This window comes from Lonchura striata, chromosome 4, assembly GCF_050655825.1.
Source record: "Lonchura striata isolate lonStrDom1 chromosome 4, ASM5065582v1, whole genome shotgun sequence".
Lineage (NCBI taxonomy): Eukaryota > Metazoa > Chordata > Aves > Passeriformes > Estrildidae > Lonchura > Lonchura striata.
In genome coordinates, this window is record NC_140706.1 from 56,695,034 (window position 1) to 56,719,177 (window position 24,144).

Sequence of the window (24,144 nt, forward strand, 5' to 3'; positions counted from 1 at the left end):
GATTGTGATGACAGCCTTCTTATGAGCAGGGCTTATTTCTGCTCCGGAAGGCAACAAGGCATGATTTTTCCCCTCTGGGGCAGGATCATGTCTGAAGGATGGTGTCTGAAGCAGATTGTTTCTTGGCAGAGTCCCACTTCACATAGATTGCAGAGGTGGAAAGAAATGCTTTAATTCCTCCTGCAGCCCAGTGGGTGCCATGGTACTGCAATGCACAACCTGCTGCCTCTGTGCCAAAGGTCAGCTTCCCAGGGCACATTGAGAACTGCTAACAGATGCAAGCCTTTCTGTCTAACCCTCCAGTCTGGTAGCATGCAAGGCAGCTGGAAGGTATGCAGTGGTAGCATGACATTGAGCAGTTGCTTTTCTTCCTCACCTCACAGCACAGATAATTGGCTAGGGTACTGTGATAATGTGGCTTCAGTGCTTCTGGACTGGAGTTGTTTGGGGTCAGACCATTTGAGACTTGAGCAAGACAATTATGCACACCTGTTTGCATTAATTCCATATATTTAGTGAAGTTCAGGCAGCATGATGGAGTAACATGAACAGAGATGAACTGGGGAATTAAATTGTGTATCTAGTATGTCAGAGACACTCAATATGTTCAGAAATAGCATGAACTATTGGAAAATATATCCCTCTTGTTGTGAGCTGTGGGTGTATGCTGAAATTAAATGAGACTGAAAACACCCTTACAAATGTGTCTGTACCTCCTACAATGTTGAGACTCCCGTTTCTAGTTAATTAATGTATTTGGAGATACTGCCTGTCCTTTTCACTTGTCTCCTTGACTCAGTTCCTCACTAATGAGTCCCCAGTTCAGCTTTGAGGTGCCAGCTGCCCTTGCTGGTTTCCTTGATCCTATCCTCTGTGTTCTGTGTCCTCAGGCTGCTGAGCCTAGACACGGCCTGAGGCTGCTGGTTTTGTTCCCTTCCTCAGCCCAATCCACTCTATTTCATTATTGGTTTCAAGCCCTGGCTGACTGCACATCTAGCTAGTCTTCTCTTGCAGGCCTTGCCTGAGATGCTGTCTATTGCACATGGCTTTTGGAAGGCTTTCAAACTAAAAAGTTGAATGTCTTTGTCTGCCTTGAGAGTACCTTCTCTTAGGCTTCATTCTTATTTTTCTCCTTTCTCTTAGGCAAAATTTTCAAAATAACTGGATATGCTGTGCTTGAAAATCATGAATAGCATAAACCACTCTGGTGCTCTGATGTTTTTGTGATAGTCACTACCAGCTCAGTAACCCGTAGCGACTAACTTTGAAACAAACTGAAAAGGAGGAGGAATGCTCTAAATGTTGTTATGACTCAAGACTGGTTTTGCTCTCTAATAAGTTGAAATGCTTTTATACTTGAAGAAATACAGTCATAGATAACAGTAGTAGACTTGCCCTGAAAACTTTACAAAGTGCATGGAATACTGTGTATGCATGTCACTGTCTAGATTCACCACAAATTATTAAAGCAATTTTTAAAAATAAAGCTGAAATCCATGAAATGTCATCAGCAGAAGAATCAACAAATTCATTTTAATTTTTGGATTCTTTTGGAAGAAAAACTTGAGTTCTTTCCCTTGTCTTTTTACTGGAGAAGGAGGACAGAGAGCAAAGTCCTATTTTCTTTCTTAGATTTCACAAAGAGAAGGAACTTGATGGCTCAGTAAATGGGATTTGGTGCCTCGTGCTACTCAGTATCTCTGTGTCCTTCAATTAGGGTAATTTCTCATGATCTTGTGATGTGGTATCTGTCTCTGTTCTTGAAAGTACAGAAATGAGTAAAGGTTTGGCTGTGGCTAGCAATAACACTTTTGATCTTGATTCATACCCCATGAAACATCATGGTTAACGAACAGGGACATCCTACCCAGAAAATACTCCTAAGGCCATGGGCACAATAGCTTTGTTTGTTGTTAGAGTGCAAACCTGTGTTTGAAATGTTTATGGTGGTTATTAGCATCTTCCTAGTTTGGAAGAGGGGGAAATTCCTCCAGTAAATGAAAAAGTACCCGTCAGTCTAAAGTCCCAGTGGGAGACTCAGAGAGGCAATTAATTATCAAGAGCATTCCCTAATTAGATAACAGGGTGATGGTGATGGAAGAGGTACATTTTTTCTGGGAGATGGCTTTGGCTTTCCTTATCATAACTGCAAGCAATTTCTAGTAGAAAACACTGTGCTAGTTGCTTTGTTATCTAAAGAAAAGTATGTTAGAAGTATATTTTGGCTACATGGAAATTAGTTGTGTTTTGTTTTCTTTTAAGATTTATAAAAAGATAATTAGTCATCAGGTCAGAGATTGTACAGTCCACTTTGATCAGTGCTATTACAAATGTACTGAAATTCCTTATTTTTATTCTCTTTAATACAGCCTTCAGAAACCTACTGAAATTTTGCTGCAATAATAGATCAGATTTCTTTCTGTTGCTAAGCTGATTGCTAGTAGCAAAGTCATGATGATTTTTTTCTCTCTGTAACTGTAAAAAAGGTTGTGATAAGCAAGCAAATAAGATTTTTTTTTCCTCATCTGCTTCATGCATATTTGATATTTGACTTTTCTGAAGCAGCTAATTCTGAAGGAGAAAAGGATATAGTTAACTAGTTGGTTAAAATGTTTGGCCCTGTAATTTGACTGGCATTTTAAACTTTGGCCTGCTGTGATGAAAGTATTCATAGTAAGTCGGTGGCACCAAAACAGACATATAAAAGTGAATTCACTGTGCATATAAAACTTTAAAAGGTTTTCTTGCCATGTACAGTATTAGGCATGTCAGGAAAGGCAGGAATCCTAAGCCTGGAAGCAGGTGAAGTCCTTCAAGTTTCAGTTGTATGAAGTGGTGAATAAGTATATAAAAAGCCTCATTTGTTTGCTATTTATTTGCAAGATAAATCCTTTTTATTAGCCACAAGAAATATCTGATTGTAAAACAGAAATAATATTGCAGCTAGCCACTTTTCAAAGCACTCTCCTGAAACACCGTTCTGCTCAGCCTTGGAATATTTCTGGGAAATGAAAGATGAAAACAAAGACAAGACTTCTGAAGTGTTTATACATACATTAAACAGTGTTCAAAGATTTTTATGTTCCCCTCCTTTTTGTCTCTAAAAAATGTGAAATAAATGTAAAATGTTCTTTATTTTTTCTTGCAACACAAGCCGTGGGATATCTTCCTGCCACTGTTCTCTGTATGCTGGTAGCAGGGCATATAGCAGAGCAGCACCAGCAACCCATAAGGCTGATAAATAAGGAAAAAAAGTACTAGAAATGCACAGATGGCCTCATGCTAATGGACACTGCTTATAATTAGATCAGTGTGGGAAACCTTCAGGGCATGAGGTCTTCTGTCTGAAAATGATGTTGCAGAGTCTTTGGGGTTTTCATGCATAAGGGAACATTTCAGTAGCATTTCACTTTTGTGGAGAGTCAAAATTAATATTTACAAGGACTAATGCATCCTGTTATGATATGAAGGGAAAGCAATGCTGACTTGTTTTCAAAACTTTGCTTCTATTGACATGTAAATCCAAGATTTTGGGGATACAAATCATTCTTTGGAAGGTGTTTTTGGGATGGAGGAGAGGAGCAAAAAATTTTGCACGTGAATTCAATTCCAGCAGCGGGACACAATTAAATAGAAGCTGTGTGTGAGGCCAAGCTTATGTTCATCACCTGGGTCTGTTTAAACACAGCATCTGTGAAGTTCATGTAATTTTTACTTTAATAATACTTGGATGTAACTCAGTTCAATATGAACAACTTTCATCCATACCTAAATTCTAGAAGATTGTACAGTATAACGAGGTTATTGTCTAACATGAGGCCACACTTTGACTTGTTTTGGAGTGTGGCAGTGCCCAGAATGTTCTGTTTCCCATAAGGAAGACTCCTTCCTGAATATGCGGCAGAGTTGTCACCCACAGAATTGTAGTGCTGTTATAAATCTGTGCATTTCAGGAGACCCTTTGTTTTACCATTCTTGCTTTCTTATTTTTGAAGGTTTTCATGGGAAGGGAAACTAATAGTTTGAGAAGGATTTGGGAAGTAGGGACGACAGCCAGAAGGAGCATGGAATCTGCAGATCTGGTAGAGAGGGAGTTAAGGCAGATTTAGCTGTGCTAGGTGGGGATAAACATGCTTTAAAGCTTTTAGCTGACTGTTAGTAACTGCTCAATCTGCTCAGGAAAAGGGTTACAGCGTAAAGGTAAGAATGAAATGGCACCCTTGGTGGCCAGGATGAGCCTCAGGACAAACATGCACATTCCCTGAGGAAAACTGAGGAGTTGTGGTCTCTGAGCACAAGCAGGAGTGAATTTAGCTCTCACTGCTTACTCACCCATGTAATTAAGTTGGCAGCAATGAAGAAAACCATATACATATGTTTTTTCTTTTCTTCTTTTTCCTAGACTCTAGAAACGACATGCAGAAGGAAAGTTACTTGAAAGAACTCCTTAAAGAACTGCCTGATGCTCATTACTGCTTACTGAAGTACCTGTGCCAGTTCCTGATAAAGGTTGCTGAACATCACGTAGAGAACAGAATGAATCTTTGCAATCTTGCCACTATATTTGGACCAAACTGCTTTCAGTAAGTTGAGCTTTTTACTATGCCCTGTTTGCTGGCAGGTGACCAGAAATATACATGTCAGAAATCTTTGTCAGAATGATCAAATGGAGGCAGTGGCTGGGGCACTGTGTTAAACTTCAGTGCTAAAGCTATTTTTGAGCCAAACTGAAGTAGAGTTGCTCTCTCATTTCCTCTTCCTGTTTGCTAAACTGTTTATCAGTTTTGTATTGCTGCTTTGGTAGTAGAGCAGAAGTATAGCGCTGAAAGGCCTTTAGACTCCATCAGTGCAAGGAGGCTTGTATTCATACAGGTTTCTTCCTTTGCTATCAGTTGATATGAGTGCTTATCTCCAGAAGCCTTTGACAAATGATCTTTGGTGGAAAAGGACTCTAATGCAGCACCCAGGTTCTATATAATTTCTAGAGATGGATGCTGCATACTGTCTGCATGTTTGGCCTTGTGATCTGGTGTCCACCCTCCAATGCAAATGATTGTGGTCACTCTGTCCTTCTAGTCTATTCAGAAATTGCTCTGGAGCTTGGAGATCCACATAGAACTCCTTACTGGGGACAATAGCTTTACTGGGTTCTTTCTCTGGGTGCAGTTCCTGGGTTCTTGTGCTGAAGACATGTTTTATGTGCTGGTGGAGCTTGCAGCAGTAGCCAGAACAGTTATTTCCAGGTGCAAGAGCAGTCTTGAATGAGAAGGTTTCTGTTGAGTCACTGCAGTGATGCAGTGCAGCGTTAGCACCTTCACCTCTGCAATGAGCCCGCTGGCTGGCATCCAAGGTCTTTGACATGAGAGACACCTAAGCAGTTTAGTTCAGTCATCAGTTGTAAAAGGTGTGTGATATCACCAAGAAGAGACAAGTGAGTTCCTTGTATCAATCTCGCATTTGTAAAACATCACTCTGGACTAACAATTGTCTAGTAAAACTTAGTCTTGTGGAGCAATTAATTTAATCCATCCCCCTGAATTTCCTCTTGGAAAGACACAGATTTCTTTAAAGAGAGAAAATAGAAATTAGGTTTCTGTAATATGTTGAGATAGTTCCTTGTACCTAGGCTAGATGTTGCCTGCTGTCTTTTTAAGGAGCATATATTTTTCCATTGATTAGGAAAGGAGTGAGACACTTAAACTAAAGCTTGTACTAGCGACTACACAGCTGCCTTATCTTAAGATGTTGCTGGTGGATGATGAAGGTGAATTTCAGGATTAAAGCATTTGCTCTGTTAGTACAAAAAGATAAAGTATATTTTAAAAATAATTGTTTTCCTCTCTGAAACAAAAAATGCTCAAAAGACAATAGTATGCATGGGAATGCATGAATATGAGAATTACTGGAAGCACAATACTGTGAATTTCTGACAAGGAAAAGCAAAACAATTTTTTAAACTTGCATTCATATGGGTAGTGTGGAAATTCCTGTCTAAATGTATTAGCAGAGTTCAGAACAAAGAAAGTAATTAGAAGAATTTGAGTTCAATAACTAAATCTCTATGACTCAAGATCCCAGGCGGCTATTAGAATAATTTTTAGTATACTCATCACTTCTTTGAGGAGAGTTTAAAAATTAGCTGCACATATTTTTGGGTGTAGAATGCAAAGAATTGCAATTCAGAATTGCAGTTGTCATTCCTAATATTAAACCAAAGTGTATGCGTTAAAAACTCTATAGTTGTTGCTGCAACTGATCTCTCCTCCTAAGACAGCATGGAAAAGATATAAGAGTTTTTGTAAGGTTCAGAGATGGAAACACCTCATTCCATTGCAGAAGACTAAGGAGGGCAGAGTTCACTGAAGGTGAAAAACCAAAAAGGCTCATGAGTCTGTATGTGAGTGTGACCAGCCCAGCAGATGTGACACCTTGAAATAAATGCTCATGTGGCGAAAAGGCATTGAAAGCAAGGCTTCACCCTTACCAAAGGGCTAATGTGTTTTTAAAAGACCCAAATAAGTTAGAATTAGGGATGTAGATTTTTATTTAAACTAAGTTTCACCATCTGGTATTTCAGCTATGTGTTCCATCAGATCTGGATCTTTTCAAGGCAGTTCATTCTTGGGCTCCAGATAGAAAGATTGTGAGCAGCAGTTCAAATACCCTTTTCTCCTGTCTTAATGGATGCAGTCTTACATTGCTGGAACTGTGACTATCTGTACCAAAAATATTTGATAGGGGGAGGAAAGAACTTGCAGCACTATTTTTAGGTATTGGGCTTAACCAGTTGGTTGGTTAAGCATCCAGAAGGAGATCCTCAGAACACATTTCAGAGCTACAGAGTAAGGCTGCCTGAAGCCTGCTTGGCAAGGACTGTCTCTCTCTACTGGCTGCAGGTAGTCCATAGAGAAGCTGCAGAAATTAAATGTTGGCAGGAGGCTGAAGGATTTGCTCCTCTTGCTTTGCATTGTTTGTTCAGAGCCGTGCACAGGGGGTTTCTCCATGACAAGAAAAGGAGGCTCAGCATCCAACTTGTCAGCAATTATACTGCCAAAGCAGGGAGAACTGAGATTTTTCTGTCAGAAATTCACACTCATGTCTAAAAGTGATGTCAGTTTATGTAGTTATTGCACAGTGTCAGAGAAGATCAAGCCCATCTGCTGGTAGTGAAGGACTTCTTTTGGCAAGGTATTTTTAGTGACAATTTAGCTACTTAAGCATTGTATCTCCTACTCCATAACTGAAGTTGTTTAACAGTTGAATAAATCATGCTGCTTGGCCACTTTCCAGATATTTGGACTTCATTTTAATTCTCTTAATCTCATTCTGTTTTTCTACATCATATCCTCTGTAATGTATCCCATCTCCTAAACCTTCAACCTTTATTGCTTTTATCTTACCCAGTACTTCCCCCGCTTCCTTACTTGCTCTTTGACAAACTGCACTAGTGCTTTTCTAAGAAAGATTATCTTGTGCTTTCTGTATTTCTAATGAATAGAAGGAAAAAAATGGCTATTTGCATTACTTATAATGAAGTGTGATGTAAGATACAAGAACATGTAAAGGCCAAGGTCAAACAACTCAAAAAAAGATTTGAGATTTGGTTCACTGTTTTTCTCCCAACTTGGTTTATTCAGATTTATTGTGATGGAAGGGAAAGGTCAAGTATATTGAGAAATACAGCCCTGGAGGAACTACAAGCATGAAGGAACAAAAATAGCTGTCTTTTCTGACACTGGGCTAATCTGTGTAGAGTATTAACATTTGCAGTGTGATTACTCTTGGAGGAAGTTATTGTCCATTGACCTGACTTTCAGCTCCTGGAGAGACATAGGCCTTAGTTAAGACCTGCTATGTGGGTTTTGCTTGGCTCTAACAGCTTGTGCTAAAATGGAGAGGTTTTCTCTCTTCTCTGTTCTCCAGGAGCTGGGTATCAAAGGAGCTGCTGCCCTTATCCCATCCTTTGTTTGGCATGGTAAGAGACATGAGGTGTAACAGCGTAAGCAGAGGATGCATTTGCATCATTTTTTGCAGCTCTCTCTCTAACAATGATCTCCATCTGTGGCCTCCATCATTCAAGCCCTCATGAACTTGGTTATGTTTTATTTCAACAGTGATAAAGTGTGTTGTGAGGGATTGCTCCATCTCCCCAAAAGTGGTTGGCAAATGTAGGTGTCCAGTTAAAATGCTGGAGTTAGATGCAGTTATTTATGTATGATGATTGTGTAACATGAAGGGTATCAAGAAAAGTATATTATCTTTGTATATGGAGAAGATGGTAGATTGTAGAATAGATGTAGGTATTTCAGAGATGCTGAACTTGAAAGAATTAAAATCTGGTCTGAAGTTATGCATGAACATCTTACCTTGGTTTCTAGCAGCCTTGGAGCCTGCATGGATTGGGTATACAAAACTGAAGTGAAAGCAGAGGGGCTGAATTAATACTCCTCGGTGAGTAATGTTAGTCTTAGGAGCATTATGTGGATGGGCTTTGTTTTCAGGCAGTGCAGCCCCAATCCTGCATCAGTCTTCAAAACAAATGTGCATCCAGGATCAGGGGAAAATTGAGTCCTGAATATTGTTGTTTACACATGAATTATTGCAAATTGGAGCATGCAGCCATAACCTTTAATATTATCCAGCACTGTAAAGGAATTTTTTGTAAGTATTCAGTATGCTGAACCCTATAATGACAGTTGTCTTGGTTTGACAAGACAGGAGTCTGTGAAGGAGGGCAAAAGCCTCCTGTGCAATGGAGAAGGTAAACCCCCTCCCTCCGAATTACCAGGATTTTTAAATTAAAAGGCTCTCAGGCAAAGATATGGGAATGGGAGTAACAATTCTTTACTAGGAGAAACTAAATAACAATTTAAAAAGGCAAATGCAATTGGTACAAACAAAACTAGTGATAAAGTCCACAACCTGACACTCTGAGGATTTGGGGTGTTAATAGCAGTCCAGTTGAAATGACAGCTGCTCCTCTCGCAGTGGCTGATGAATTGCAGCTGAAGTGGTGATCTTTAGAAGGGTATAGTTTTCTCTGAAGATCTGGTGGCAGCTGGGCCGGTCATCCTCTGTGCCGGGGCCACCTCCGAGCTCCGCCACCGCTGCCTCACCGCGCTCCGGCCGTTTCTCTGGGAATCCCGCCGAAGAGAGAGAGCTGCTTCTCTGGGAATCCCGTAAAGAGAGAAAGCTGCTTCTCTGGGAATCCCGTAAAGAGATAGAGAGCTGCTCTGTCCCCCAAAAGGTACCCCTTTATACAATAAAAGAGTGCTTGGCTTCCCCCTCTGGGTGGAGCATCTCACAATGGGATGGTGTTACGTTACCAGACCTGCAGTGAGTCAGTCAATGGCCCATTAACAAACCATTACCTCTTCAGAGCAAACCATTGTTCTTGGAAGAGATAACAAACCTGCCCAACCTCCAACAGATGGCAAATAGAATACAAGCTTATTTTACAAACCAGGACAACAGTTTAAAGCATCAAGTATAATATAGCAAGGCTATAAATGTTCTCATCCATAATCATATTAAATACTCATGAATATTTGAGCTCAGCAATACAGCTCAAATACAATCAAAAGGAGAGTTTCTGAAGAGCTTCCCCTTTGAAACATTTGGTGATGAGAGCAATGCACTTTTGTAAGGTGATATTAGGTTATGGACTGCCATTTGTCCCCCTTTATGTAGGTTGCACTCTCTAAGATGTCTACTGTCACTGTAATTTTGTGATGAAAAATGGAGCATTTTCTGAAGCAAAAGATTTTGCATATAAATGAAGTCAGTCAGTAAAGCCTTTATGGCAGCATCACTCTAACTGCTTTCTGCTACCTGTGTTGCCTGCATTTTACATTTTATTGTTAATTATTGTCATTCATTATGTGCTATTGTTTTATTATTATTTATTAGTGCCATTATTTTTTATGAATTATTTATTACTTTGCAAGCAATCCTGATAGAGCAGAATTACTGAGTTGACTTAGGCCAGGCTTAGAGAAAATAATCTGGAACAGATTTTAACAGGCAGGCAGGTACATCCCCAGAGTTGATTCTCTAGTATCACAGGAGCTAAAACACTTCTGCAAAATCTCAGTAGTTGTATCTGTCATTGCATTTCACCCAGACTGGTGGGATGTAAGCCTGCAAATGATGCAGAGCGTGTAACCGAATCACACAGACTGAGATGAACAGCTGTCTCAAGTGAGTGTTGCTGTATCTTTAGCTACTTATTAGACTGTGATCTTGCAGCAGAGTCTACAGGCATGACTACATGCCTGTTTTCAGCTGCACCACTTTGTGGACTGGTGTGTTAGGAAAAATCCCTTTCATCACCTGAAGTGGACGAGTTATGGCCCGAGGTTGCATCTGTTACAGACACAGTGAAGTCTGCCTAGTGGCACAGAACATACTGCCTCGAGTTGTAGCCTCTATAAATTACTGCAACTCTGCTCTCAAAATCTCCACTTGTGCTTGTTGAGGGACTCATGGGCATGAAGTACTAATCAAAATGTTTTGCTGGGGCTGGAGAAACAAAAAATCCATGCAGTGTTTCCTGTCCTTTGAGTCCCTTCATTTCTGGCAGGATTCCCTGGGAGAATGGTAAGGTGACTGTGATGCTTCTCTACAAAAGGTACTGTACAAGCAGCAAAAGTAGGCTATAGAGCATATAGCCCCCTGTGACTGTAAATTAGGATTACAGTGCTGTCATTTGATGCAAGCTGCTTCTAGAAAGCCACTTGGGGAAATGGTAATGTGCATCTTTCATTTAAGACAGGCTGGTGTCAAACACTGTTGGGAATTCATAATGAGATGACCCTTTCACATGCAAATCTCTGGTTCTCAGTTGTGACAGGGAAGTGTCAGCAGTTGCTGCCTGGGGAAATCAGTTCAGTGACCTCAGTTCCACTCATTATAGACAGATTACTACTTCTCTGGCCACTTGAAGCAGATTTCCCAGGTGTGGTAGATGGTGACAGAGCTTTGTAGTGATGCCTGTCCTGTGCCACATGCAGTCATGTTTTCATGTGTCACTGCACTGCTCTCAGTAGAGTCTGGAGGCTCACTGTCTGGAAAGCCCACTCTGCATTCAGCCTGTTACAGCTTGTTACAGAGACCCTGAGGTAAATTCATTTAACTAAATGCCTGAGATGTAAGAAATTCTTTCACAGTGAGTTAATCTGACCTCAGGTCACTTGACTTCTGAGTAAAAGCTGTGACACAGAGCCTTGCTATAGTTTAACCCTTTGAGACAAGTTTTCCTGAGCATCCCTGTGGAAAGAGACATGGACTCAGTCTGGAAAACACAAAGAGCATGTGGGTGTGGTGTCTGCATGGACAGGAGCTGCATGGAGCTGCACTGGGTGGGCCAGCCATGCTGGTAGGACATTGTGCAGAAGTGTGAAATGCTTCTGGGTATCAGATTTTGAAATTAAGAGCTGACAGTCTGATCTGATTACCAAGTAATGTTTTGAGAACTACTGCTTTTTATGCTTTAAAATGACATCACCAATAATTTCAGTTTTTAATATCCTGCAAAACTTGTGGTACTGATGTACCTTTGGTCTTGACCTTTTTAACTGTGTCAGATACTGTTAATGCTGGTGCTTCATTTAGACAAGGCACATTTTTTTCAAATACCTAAAGTGGACATGCTGTGCTTTGCACACAGATCACTCAGAGCATCTCTCTGGGAAGGGCAGGTGTCTGGGGAATCTAAGGGAGGGGACACTAGGGAATTTGCTCCTGCTCTGCCTATGCTGTGTGTCTGTTGATGGTTTTGCAAGCCACTGTGATAACCTCAGTGGGAGTTTTCCATTCAAATCGCTAAGAGAGATCTGAATTTATCAACCCTTTTTCTTCTAGAAATAACCATAGAAATTGCAGATTTATGGCACCCTTCTGGTGTTTGTGGTAGTGAAACTGATGCTTCTGGTACTGCTACTGAAGTAATTTGTACATATGTGACTGTAAGGGGATGAAGTCCTTCTGCTGAGGATTTTATAACTGGAGTAAATTGTGTGTCTAACTCTCAAAGCATCACAGTAGTAGTGCCTAATTAACATGAAAATAGACATAAGGAACGATGACTATGAACAGTTTTATACTGTTATGTTTTAACAAGATCTTCACAAATGATCATGAAAATTTTCCAAGGATTAGGGTGTACATCAGGAAAGTGGAAGTGTGAGAGAATATTTTCTCACAGATCTGGCTTTTTTTAGTCAGTTGAAGTGACATTTGTAGATGTCATGACTTTTCAGAATGAGAAGAGCTGTAAAATGAATAGCGGTAAAATGCTTTTTCTTTTTTTTACACAGATTTTCAGAAAAGTCTAGTCAAACTGGTAGATCATGCAGTGTGGCAGCAGATGGAGTTTACTTTGTATAAATAGGCAGGGTGGTGTGTGCTCATAATATAAATTTATCTTCAGCTCAGCATATATTTGTTGAAAGGAAAATGTCACCATGGAGAGCTCATAGAGTGTAATAGTCCTTATCGTGATTGAGGTCTAATAATAGCAATTATAGGAGAAATATATTAGAAACTTTGTTAAATACTCCTGTTTAAGTGGCAGAGAGGTGGCAATGAATAAGATAAGTGGAAAATAATTTGTTCACTGTGATATACTCGCTTACCTTGGTTTGCATAAGAATGTACTAGTGTGTCTTTGAAATGCTTATTTGCTTACAAGGTGATAAGGAGGTTGAGATTAGAGCCCTGGGTGTGTGTATCTGGTCTGCTCCCTGTATCTCAAAAGAAGAGACTTGGAAGCTATCACAACGACCAGACTCAGACTACATCTGGAGAGTCACGCCTGCAGGGAGAAGGGGGGGGATAAAAGGAAGGTTGGGACAGAACATTTTTGCGCGCCGTTGGTGGAGCAGGAGACTCCCCGGCCGCCCAGCGCTGTGCTTTGCCTGCCTTACTCGCTTGCTATTTTCAATAAAATTGCTTTATTGGATTAAGACACTTCAAATTGTCGTGTCACAATTTATAACATGAATAAAATATGTTACATTTCCATTAAAATAAATCACTTCATGGTCCTTTGCTTAGTTATACTCAGAGAGAGGTGTTAAAAAAGACAGAAGCCATGAGCTTTAGCCTTGTGTTTTGCATATATATCTCACCCTAATCATACAGAATTGTTCAGAATAGGATGTTGGGTTTTTCACAGGTTTGATTTAAAAAATTTTTACTGACAAGGTAGCGTGGGGAAGGGAGGGCAAGAAAGTAATGGGATTGGGCAGAAATTAAGTTTTTTTGCTTTATGGAAACTTTATAGACTGGACTGTTTTTCAAACAGATAGAGTTTTTTTTGTATTAGCTGTTGCCAGTAGGCAACTGTTGGCTGTACTTCCCAGCAGATGTGGCTTAGGTGAGAATTCTGCTATCTGGAGTCTTTATTTTGGCTTGCACGTGCTCTATTACTTTTTAAGTCCTTTTCCTGGGAATGAGATTCATAGGGTTGCCATTACTTAAGTTGTACTCTGTTTTGGAGAAACGAATCAGGAAGGTAATAGGATTTGCCTCAGCTAGCAAGCAGGCAGGCTTTGCAGCATGCCAACACTGGAGCACATCATTTAGCATAGCAAGAGGGGTTTCCTTCAATCAGGATAATTGCATGGGCCTGCTGCATACATACACTTTCTTCAGGCCACTTACTAAGTTTTAGTGAATATGTGGCATTCTTCAGAGTGAATTGGCCTGAGCTTGCATGCACATCCATCAATAGAAGTTGGCCCATTTGTTCTTCATTTAGTCTGAGGTCAACTTCCACACTAAAGAAATCAATCAGATGAGACTGACACATTTTTACAGTTGCCAATATTCTACAGTGTAAAATAATTAAATCCTTTAAAATTCAGGTCCTGCTACTCTAGCATGTATTAAATGTTGAAATGATAGCAATAAAGACTTTCGGAGTTTAGAAAGATGTGTTCTGCTGCAGTGGGTTACTCTCCCTGTTGACATGAAGATGTATGAATAAAGCATTGAGAAGGATGAATAGCCCCTTGTCCTGGGTTGTAAGATAAGCTTGTATTCTATTTGCCATCTGTTGAAGGCAAACCTGTTGGACAGGTTTTGTTATCTTTTCTAAGAACCGGTTTTGCTCCTAAGAGGTAATGGGTTGTTAGTGGGCCATTGACTGATTCAATGCAGGGCTGGTAACGTAACACCATCCTGAGATGTTCCACCCAGAGGGGGAAGCCAAGCACTCTTTTATTGGATATAAGGGGGTACCTTTTTGGGGACAGAGCAGCTCTTTACTTTGGGGGATTGCCAGAGAAGCAGCTCTCTTCAGCGGCCCTCAGCAGCAAAGCAGCCGGAGCGTAGTGAGGCAACGGCGGCGGAGCTTGGAGGCAACCCCAGTGCAGAGGAAGACCGGCCCCACTGCCACCAGATCTTCAGAGGAAAACTATACCCTTCTAAAGATCACCACTGCAGCTGCAGTTCATCAGCCACTGCAAGGGGAGCAATCGTCGCAGCAGAACTGCCACTGGCATCCTGAATCCTCAGGTTGTGGACTTTTTTCACTGGTTTTGTTTGTACCGATTGCATTTGCCTTTTTAAATTGTTGTCTAGTTTTTCTCCTAGTAAAGAATTGTTACTCCCATTCCCATATCTTTGCCTGAGAGCCTTTTGATTTAAAACTCCTAGTAATTCGGAGGGAGGGGGTTTACCTTCTCCATTGCACAGGAGGCTTTAGCCCTCCTTCGCAGACTCCTGTCTTGTCGAACCAAGACACCCCTACAGAAAGGCACTTTTTGATGACAAGTTTCTGGGAGCATCAAGAGCCTTCTTGTTGAAATGCACATCTGTCCCCAATAAACTGCAGTTACAGCCTTAGAGTAGGTAGTTATTTGTTAATTTTTATTTACTCCTTGCAGTAAGCAATGGTTTTCTTTCAAGTAAGATAGCTCAGGGGGAATTTATTTTGCTTTTGGGGGTTTGGGTTGTGTTTTCTTCTCACATAAGGTCTTCTTGTCTTCAGCCAAAAGGTACTTGAAACTTTTTTTGTTTGTTTTGGCTTCTCTGTTTCTTCACTCTAAATGTTTTCTGTATTTCATTACTCCTGATCATCAGTCTCTGCAACTTTTTAAGGTATTTAGGAAATTCACATGCATGAAGCCACTTTGTATCTTACTGAGAAGACTTCAACTGCTGGAAATACTATACAATAGGTAGCACTGAATGATTGCAGAAGATTCTTCAGATATTGTATTTTTGCATTAAAATGGAATTTAGATTAGTTTGGGGCCAATAAAACTGTCCAATAAAGTGTGCAGAAAGTTTATATACCCGCAGATGATCACTAGAAGCTTCAATGAATTACGAGCTCTGTTGCAAGTGACATGCATTTTTTGCTGCTTGAGAGAGTTGTGTGAAATACATAAGGAAACATGCAGATACATACAGTATCTTCCGTTTCTGTGTGCCTTTAAGGTCTGTGATAAACTGCAAAGGGGCCTGTTTCAAGAGAGAAAGAAGCCACTTCTTCAGCAGCCAAGTAGTTGGTTATTCTCCCAGAAAATGGAGCTTAGGAACCACTTTTTGTATTAATCTTTTAGGCTCTTCAGCAACAGGCAGCATCCATCTCCATGTTTTAGAAAGCCCTTTGAGTTATGACCCTACTTTCAAAAGAAATGATAACTTAGAAGTTAGGTTAAAAAATCTGGTGTACAGCATTGGGTCATCTGAAGGCAAAGACCTTGTTTAATACTCAGTGCTTTGCTTATCATTTGGGATTTCTTAATTTTTTCACTTATCCTTGTGTACCTTTGAGGTTATCACAAACCCAGGTTTTGGAGGAATCTGACGCTTGAATTAACAGTTCAGAACATCTAAATGCCTGAGCTGTTTGCACTGCGGGTTGTGAAATCCAGCTTACAGCAGAGTTGGTGGCACCTCATTTGGTGGTTGTCTCAATTCTATCCCTACCTTGATTCCCTGGAGAGGGTGGATCAGTCAACAGCTCTTGCATTTAATATCGATAAGAAAAACTGCAAACAAACTGTAAGAGTTGTTACCAACATAGTCACAGGCCTCCTTTCCAATTCAAAGTTTCCTGCACCTACCACCCAGCCTGTATCCACAAATGGAATGTTACAGAGACCCTCTGCAGGACATTTTGTTTGTTGAGTCCCTGTAACACTCTGCCTTGTCATCTCTCCAATTCTAGTGTGCCCTCTGGATTTGAAGGGATAAAGGAACAGGAGATCTGCAACAAGATTATGACAAAAATGCTGGAAAATTACAATACCTTGTTTGAATTAGAAGGCTTGAAGAAGGATGAAGAAAAGCTTGTATGCGAAGAGTTAGCAAAAATAATTTTGGTAAAAGTGAGTATCTCTAATATTTCATTTTCTCACAGCAGATCAATAATTCAGGCTTATTTCAGGCTTCAATTCAGAAATCTTTTAGATAAATGGAAGGCAAACTCTTGTAATAATGTTCTGTGTTATTTATTGGCATGCAGTTTACTCACTGATTCTGCTGATAGGCTAATTTTCATGACTGGTGTGGAAGTTCATTCTATTAAGCATCTTATTCTTTGTTGGCTACACACTTACTTATACAAGAAATATATTCACTGAAATTTAAATGTATTTTAATGAGGAGACAGAATAATTCTAAGAAGTGTTCAGGGCTTCTGTCATAGTGGTGTACTTCAGTGATGATGAATTTTGGTACTCTAGGACAGTGTGAGGTTTCTAACCTTTGCCTTTGCAGGAAGCCTGCCTGTCTCAAACATGCACATGAGTTTAAAAGTCAGGTATTCTGACTCAGACATTTCTGAATGCACTTGAAGAGAAGCATTAAATAAGAGTTACTCTTCAAAGGAAGTACATCAGAGCTCTTAAAGAAAAGTGGTGTAGTTATTGTGCCTTTGATGGGAAGAGGGCTCGTGTGTAACATCAAAGGATTTTCAAATTCGAAAGCTGACAAGTAGGGCAGCCAAAAGTGCCTTGTTCTGGCTTGTGTTGTCTCTACCACAGGAGGCAACCTCAAGTCTGCAGGAAATGGTTATGAGGATGGTTTGCAGTTGCCTCATTTCTTATTGTGTGTTAACTGTGCTGATAATTACTCTCTTACAGGGTGTGAATTCTTGAGTTTGGAAGGGTTGAACTATGTGCCTATCCTTGGTAGGGCTTTACCCACTGATAAAATCACTTTAGCCTTCACTATCTGGAATAGAAGTTGTCATAAAATAAGTTATAAAAATACAGTGTCTTTGACCTTGACAGAACAGGAAGTTTGGTGTGAGCCCAGGTTCTGCTATTTGAAATCAGCTGATAACATCTCTGCCTTTGTGATGTATCACAGGAGGGTCTGCTGAATCGGTATAAGTTGGGCTCAGCTGCTTTTAGAAGGGTTGCTGGTTTTCTTACGGGTGAATCAGTGAGGAAGTATTTAGCTGTATTTAGTTGTCTTTTAGCTGTTACTAGCACTCAGCTGAAATGTTTCTGTGGAAGGAGGCAGGATCACTGATAGCTGACCAGTGTCACAGTAACTTCTAGGTAGTGGAAGTGCTGTGCTTGGCCAGTGACAGTGATATTTAGCCACTGGTGGTCATTTCAGCAGCAGAACCAGGAAAAGAACATATTAAAAAAAAAAAAACAACAAACAAAAACGACCCAGAAGAAAAGCTTCAGATGTATTTCCTTCTTCAAGCCTCAGCCAGTTCCAAAAGTCAAGATAGTCTTTTAATTCTACGGACTTAGTAGTAATTGGGATTGCAGAAGGTTGGAGATCTGGGAAATTTCCTACAGCTGTTGAGAGACACAGGCTATCAAATTATGTGGTGACAACCAGAATTACTCCAAAAAATATGCTAAAAGATGTAATTACTCAAGTGAGATGGGAAGTGTTGCCCACTGCATTGCCTCAGGAGACAGCTGATTGCCTGAGAGCCTAATGCCTAAATACAAGGGTTCACATTGTGTTTGCATCTTTGGACCTTGTTGGTATTTTCCAAATTCTGCTTGTAGCCTGCTGCAAAAAATTGACCTTGTTTGTTGTTCATCTAATTTGGGTGGGAAGTTTCTAGTTTAATCAAGGCGCATACTCAAACACAAGAAGGACAATCATCTAACTTCATGTAGCAAGGGTACTAAGAAGGTTTTCTTGAAATTTGTCAGGTGGCTTAATGAAAGGATGCTTCATATTATTCTCAAATGTTACATTTTTTTTGTGTCCTAGCAAATATCCCCTATCCTGGTCAATTTGTATAATAAACTAGAGATGGTACACTTGAAGAGAAAACCAAATGATAATGAGATTCAGTAGAGGAAAGTGATTGCCAGATTGCTAATGCACAAACCATTGTATAGAGTAGAAACTCGTCTGTGTTATATAAGAACAAACGCCTCAGAGAGTTATTTGTCATGATCTGTGTCACAGTGTCCAGAAAATAGCAAGCTATTTGTAGGCAAAGTTACTGCTTCTGGAAAAGCCATTGATATATCTACAGGAAGGTGGGTAGGCATTTTCCAAATAATCCTATTGTAAGGAGTGAAGAATGCCGGATGCTCAGGACAGTGCTCTCATAAACCTAGGCCCTGTTGATTTTAAGGGTATTGCATTCAAGCATGAACGATGGTGGGGTGGGGGAGTGAATGGCAAGGAAAGTGAAGAAACTGTAGACTTGCCTTTTACCAAATTCATCTGCATTTATTTTACTTTTTTAGCTTCTGTTTTGGGAGCAGCAAGAGGGTGAGGAGAGATTTAGATTACCTCATTCACTTCCTTGTTGGGTATTCCATCATCCTTTCCCCCACATCCCTGACTGTATTGCCAGCACTTCACCCTGAGTCACTACACTGCTACCTTTCCCATGATTGCCTTCACTCCCACTTCACTTCCTCACTTTTCCATGTTTACATTTTTCTCTGAATTCCCACAGCCCCGTCTCACTCTTCTTGCTGTCAAATGAAAACTAGAATATATTGGTCATTAGATGAAACCATAGAAGCATCAAGCTTCTCTTGGAGCAGTGTATTGGAAAGGAAAAACAGCTCCAGTGGAGCAAGGTGCATCTTGTTTACTGTGTTGGTCATATCTAGGGGAAATCAACAATGCTGCAGGCTTCCAGAAGGAGTAAGAGCATTTGAATCAGGCACAGACTGTGGCAAGTGAAAGAAAATATGTTTTAAGGAGGCCGAAAGTTCATGTTAGAGATGGGAAAAAGAGACGTGATTTTGTAGGGCTGTTGATAGTTGAACTACCATTCTTATTATGTATGTGCACTGAGGAGGCACAGGACCATCTTAAGCCCAGTTACATTTCTTCTTTCAAAGGTTGCTCAGTCATTGGGAAAGACAAGTTGTGCCACGTAAAAAGGATTTCTTAGCTTTTTTTCTTTCTCAGTGGATCATAATTCAGAAAATAAGGCAGCTAGAAATCTCTGCAAGTTGCATTTGAGTGCCTGCTTTGTTCTCAGGGCTGTATAGCCTCCTCTTGCTCATTGCTGAGGCATATTGTAACATTATAGTTAGAAATTGTGGAAAATGTTCCTTTGGAAACATCTACATTTTTTTAAAAAGTACAATTTTAACAAAAGAAAATTGTCTTAGAATAGTTTCAATGGGAAATTGGACTGTCGGGTTCATGACACCTTGCCTGGAAGGATTTTGTTCCGCTTATTAAAATGATACCAGATGATTGTCCAGCTTGGTGACCAGCAGGTGGAAGTATAACGTGCTATATCTATATTTGGAAATGCCTTATAATAAAAGAATTATGGGGTTTGATTTATTGTTTTTTTTTTTAATTCTGAAATAAACTGGAGTTTATTGGAGTTTACAGGTCTCATTTGCAACCAGCTATTACTGCAATCCTTAATCCAAGCTTTACTTCAATTTCCTAAGTCAGTAAGAGTCTCAGTCGTTTTATCAGTTGGCTCTGCTAGTTAGAGAGAAATGGGTGAATTGGGTTGAATATTCTGATTAGGTGCTTGCTCTGTGGTCAAGTTGTCAGGATCATAAATACCTGGTTTTTGTTAGGCAGTGTTGTGTGCAAACAGTTCACTATTGTGCATTTTTGCATTACAAATGTCAGGGGTTCCTAAGAAAATAATGCTTATATTTTGCTTTGGAACAGAATTCCTAGTGTGAATCCATACAATCCTGATAGATTTTTGTGTTAGTAAACTGAATGGCAATTCATGTAATGAACTATTAGTCAGTCTTGAGTTGCAATACTGCTAATTTTGTAATCTTCTGGAAGAAATAGGTTTACAAAACCTATGGTAACAACATAAATTATAATTTTGAACAAGGACTCTTAATATGCAAAGGTCTTGAATGGCTGTTTGAACTGCAGCTGCATGTAGTTTTATGTTGTAGCACTAGCCAGTAGGGTAGTGCTACAACTGGAATGAGTTGGGACCTTGGAATAACAGTCATTAAGCTTCTCTAATGATCAAAGATAGGCAGTGAAGATTTTTATATTCAAGGGGCAAGGAAAATTTTGGCAGGCAGACTATGATCTTGGGAGATTTCTAGAATTATTCCTTCCGCTGGCTTGAGGTGAAACATGTCTCCTTTAATAGCATGGTTTATAGCTCAGTATTGTCTTCAAATAAAGCATATATTCTATTTACCTAGTCATGCAGGGTTACAAGATTTTTTTTTTTTCTATTGTATTTTGACCTTTTCCCTCCAATGCCTTCTTCACAGCACTTCTAGTTTCAAGAACCAGTCAGCTCAGAACACATAAATGTTTGCACTGGCACACAAACACTGACATTATGAGGATGTAATGCTATTCCTGGTTTGATCACATGTTTGGAACAGGAATGCAAAAAGCTTTTCCCATTCCTCCCCAGCTGGGTGGTAGAATACTTACCCTGTTCACCTGATGCAGAAGAAAAAGCAAGTTCATTTTAAAATTAATATAACATTAAAATCATTTTAATGTAATAAAACATTAAAATAAAACTGAAAGTCGGTCCTACAAAGTCAAGTAAATACATGTACAGTTTTATCATTCTGATATATTGTAGGTGCATTTTGATAACCTCTGAACAGGCAGGTTTCAGTCCCTGAAGAGCTGCAGAAATTGGTCTCCTACTGATTCTTGCAAGAACAAATAGTTTCAAAAAACTTATTTTAGATGCAATTACCTTCCTGCATTTTTATCCTGCTTGTTTCCAGTCTTCTAGCCAGAGCTGCCACTTTAGTGGGAAGGGTGGGTTGACCGAGTAGATTTCTGCACTTTAAATGGCAGCACAAGTGCACGCACAGTGTTGTGCAAGCCTGCTCTGAGATTTCTGACATGCAGGCAGTCCCCTGCTGCAGGTGTGGCTGCACCTCTGGGTGTGTGCAAAGTGTGCAGTTCCTGTCCTAGCCAGGCAAGACCCTGAAGTGCATTTTTGTTTTGTCAAGGAGAGTGCTCCAGTTAACTTAGCTTAAAGTGCTCCTTCCCATTGAACACTCTGAGCAGATCGTTCATACTGAGGTAAGATTTGAGCCTTTTATCCCTGAGGAGAGGTAGGAAAGAAAGGTGAGATTGTCACAAAGTTCTCTATCTTGGCTTGACTGGTCCCTCTGCAACTAAGTTTAAAGTTCCATCTCTACTGAAAGCCACAATGTTTCAGCTGATTACCCCCCATGAGCAATACTAGGTCTTCACTTGTAGATGCTTCTTTCCCTTCCTCAGCATGAGGTTTTAATCCCTTGAAAAGATCTGGGAGAAACTTCTGAGAAGCCACCAACTCCACAACTAATGGGCTCCCTCTAAATAAGTCCCTTTCCCTGTCACCTCAGGGTTATACACTCACAAGACACAGGAGCAGCCCTTCATTTACGTCAGGAAAAAAGGCATCCATTTCTAATCCATGTTACACTGCCCTGGCTAAGCCTGCAGAGTCAGGATAGTTTCTTTTATTCTTATTTCATGTCTGGGACCATTTTAGCATTGTGTTAATTGTCAGCTTTCAGTACTGGATTAATTCTTTCCCATCAGGAGACGGCAGGAACGGATCATTGGAAATCCTTTCCAAAGATCTGAACAAACAGTTCCATTTTCTGCAGCGTCCCCTTATTTGGGCAAGTCATACCAGTTTGCTCCTGCATGGACTAAGGAGCCCCCAGGAGTAGGAGTGAGTTCACGTGGGAGATGTGAAGATGGGTGGAAAGTGCATGAGGAGAAGGAGCACCTGTGGAAGTTGGTCTCCATTTTTTTGTTTAGTGTTTCTCCAGCTAGAATTCACTTTGCAGTTGTCCACCAGCGAGCAGATGGGCATGTTTATAGTAAGGGTGTATTGTGATTCAGCCAGAATGATACTTTAAGATGTGAGCTGATGGGAAATGAGCAATATAAGATCTGTAGGGGAAAGTTTATAAACCTTCAAGCCCTTCACCTACAGGAAATTCAGTCTGAAGTGAGGAGGATGGTTATGTTTAGGCTGTGATAAAGAAAGGCAAGTAAAAAAACCCTGAACAATTCCTTGTATAATTCTGAAATGGCTTTCCAGTGCTTCTAGCTCTGCTGGCTTTGACAACCCTGTGTATGTATTATTAAACCAGAATGTTTCTGCTCTTGAAATTCACTGGAGCATTTACAGGATTATAAATCTGTCACTTGTGGTGTTGCTAAATGCAGTCCTGAATATTTACACAAATATGCTAATCTTAAACTCTGTAATAAATTATTATGCTGATACTTCTTTTGCTAGAATTTCACCAGCCATGTTTTAACACATTATAAGAAGGAATTTGCCAAGATTCAGGACATACAAAGACAGGTGCATAACAAATGTCTCTTTCCCTCCTACTGTCTATACTTCTAGTATACTGTAAATTGTCTGAATATAGCTGGTAAATTTTGTAGTTGAGGTGCTTAAGAATTTTGCTTTCTCACAGTTTTTTCATGAAACAAATACTTTTTGGTACTATCATTGTCCACATAGCTAAAATGGAGGGAAAATAAGATTCATATGTGTATGTCCTGCTCTGTACTTGCACTTGTTTTATTTGAAATGGTTTTCATTCATTGTCTGTTATTGATTTGGGTTTATTTGAGGTTTTTGTTGTTGTTGTTTGTTTGTTTGTTTGTTTTGTTGTGGGGATTTCAGTTATTTGGTTTGTTTGGAGGGGTATGACATGGTGATTTAGCACTTGGAAGCAGTCCATCTCAGGCAGTACATCATTATTTTCAAAGGAGAGTCTTCAAAGTCAGCATCAAGAAACATTCTATGGTAAAATAAGCATGTGAGCTTCTCCAGTAGCCAGCTGTTGCTGAGCATCATTGCTGTACCCATGGGGGGAAAAGGAGATTAGCAAGAAGGTGAGAATTATTCAGCTGAAACAAATCTCAGTTCCTCCTATTTAGATTTCTCAGTGTTTATTCTGCTTCTCCTTAATTAGTCACTCAGTTAATCAGGTTACACAAAATGATCAGCATTATCCCCTCAGTATAAATCAGCAGTCAGTGTTGTCTTTGTGACAAGGACACATTGCAGACAGTCAGAACTGACCCAAAGTAAAGAATTGTAAGAGATTTTTCTGTCTGTGGCATTTAGTTCTTGCTGGCCTCTGCCATTAGCTTCATCTAGAAAACTCTGAAGGTGAGAGCTTGAGAAGGAGTCAGCACTAAATTAATTCCTTTTCCCATATTAAGAGCAATGAAATGCTCATTGACTTCTGTATAAATTCTATGAGTTTTTTCAAATCCTTCCTGTGAGTACTGTGAATAACACAGTTTGTCCAGAAGGTGATTGGTGCATCCTGCTCTGCCTGGAGCACTTTTAGTGTCCCAAAGCTCGTTGTCATAAATTGAGCTCAGGGCAGTCTGAGAGCAACAGGAACATGTGATGCATGGGACCAGATGCTCCTAAAGTCTGGATACATACACCCTTGAAAATCTGATGTGTCCAGCAGCTCTCAGCAGCATTTGACCTTAATTGCCAGCAGTGAACATTCCAGTGTCAGTGTTCAGAAAGGGTTCTGTTCTTTGTGTGCTGAGAACCTTACACAAATAACTACAACAATATAGAGACACTAAGACTAATTTAGAGATATAGAGACACTAATCCCTAATTTACTGCAGATCAGGTATTTCTTTTGAAAGTAGCATTCCATGAATTCCATTGTGAAAAACTTCTTTCCTTGTGAGTATTTTGATTTTTAGATCTGAAAA

General features: G+C 40.0%; 1 protein-coding gene across 12 annotated transcripts in view; it reads left to right on the forward strand.

Moving 5' to 3' along the window:
* FAM13A (family with sequence similarity 13 member A) overlaps positions 1-24,144 on the forward strand; it is a 133,191-nt gene that overhangs the window by 12,175 nt on the left and 96,872 nt on the right. For all 12 annotated transcript variants that reach the window (XM_085579121.1, XM_085579124.1, XM_085579126.1 and 9 more), the window contains exons 4-5: positions 4,403-4,583; positions 16,184-16,343. In XM_085579121.1, the coding sequence (XP_085435247.1) occupies positions 4,403-4,583; positions 16,184-16,343 (341 nt within the window). The remainder of the gene's footprint in view (positions 1-4,402; positions 4,584-16,183; positions 16,344-24,144) is intronic.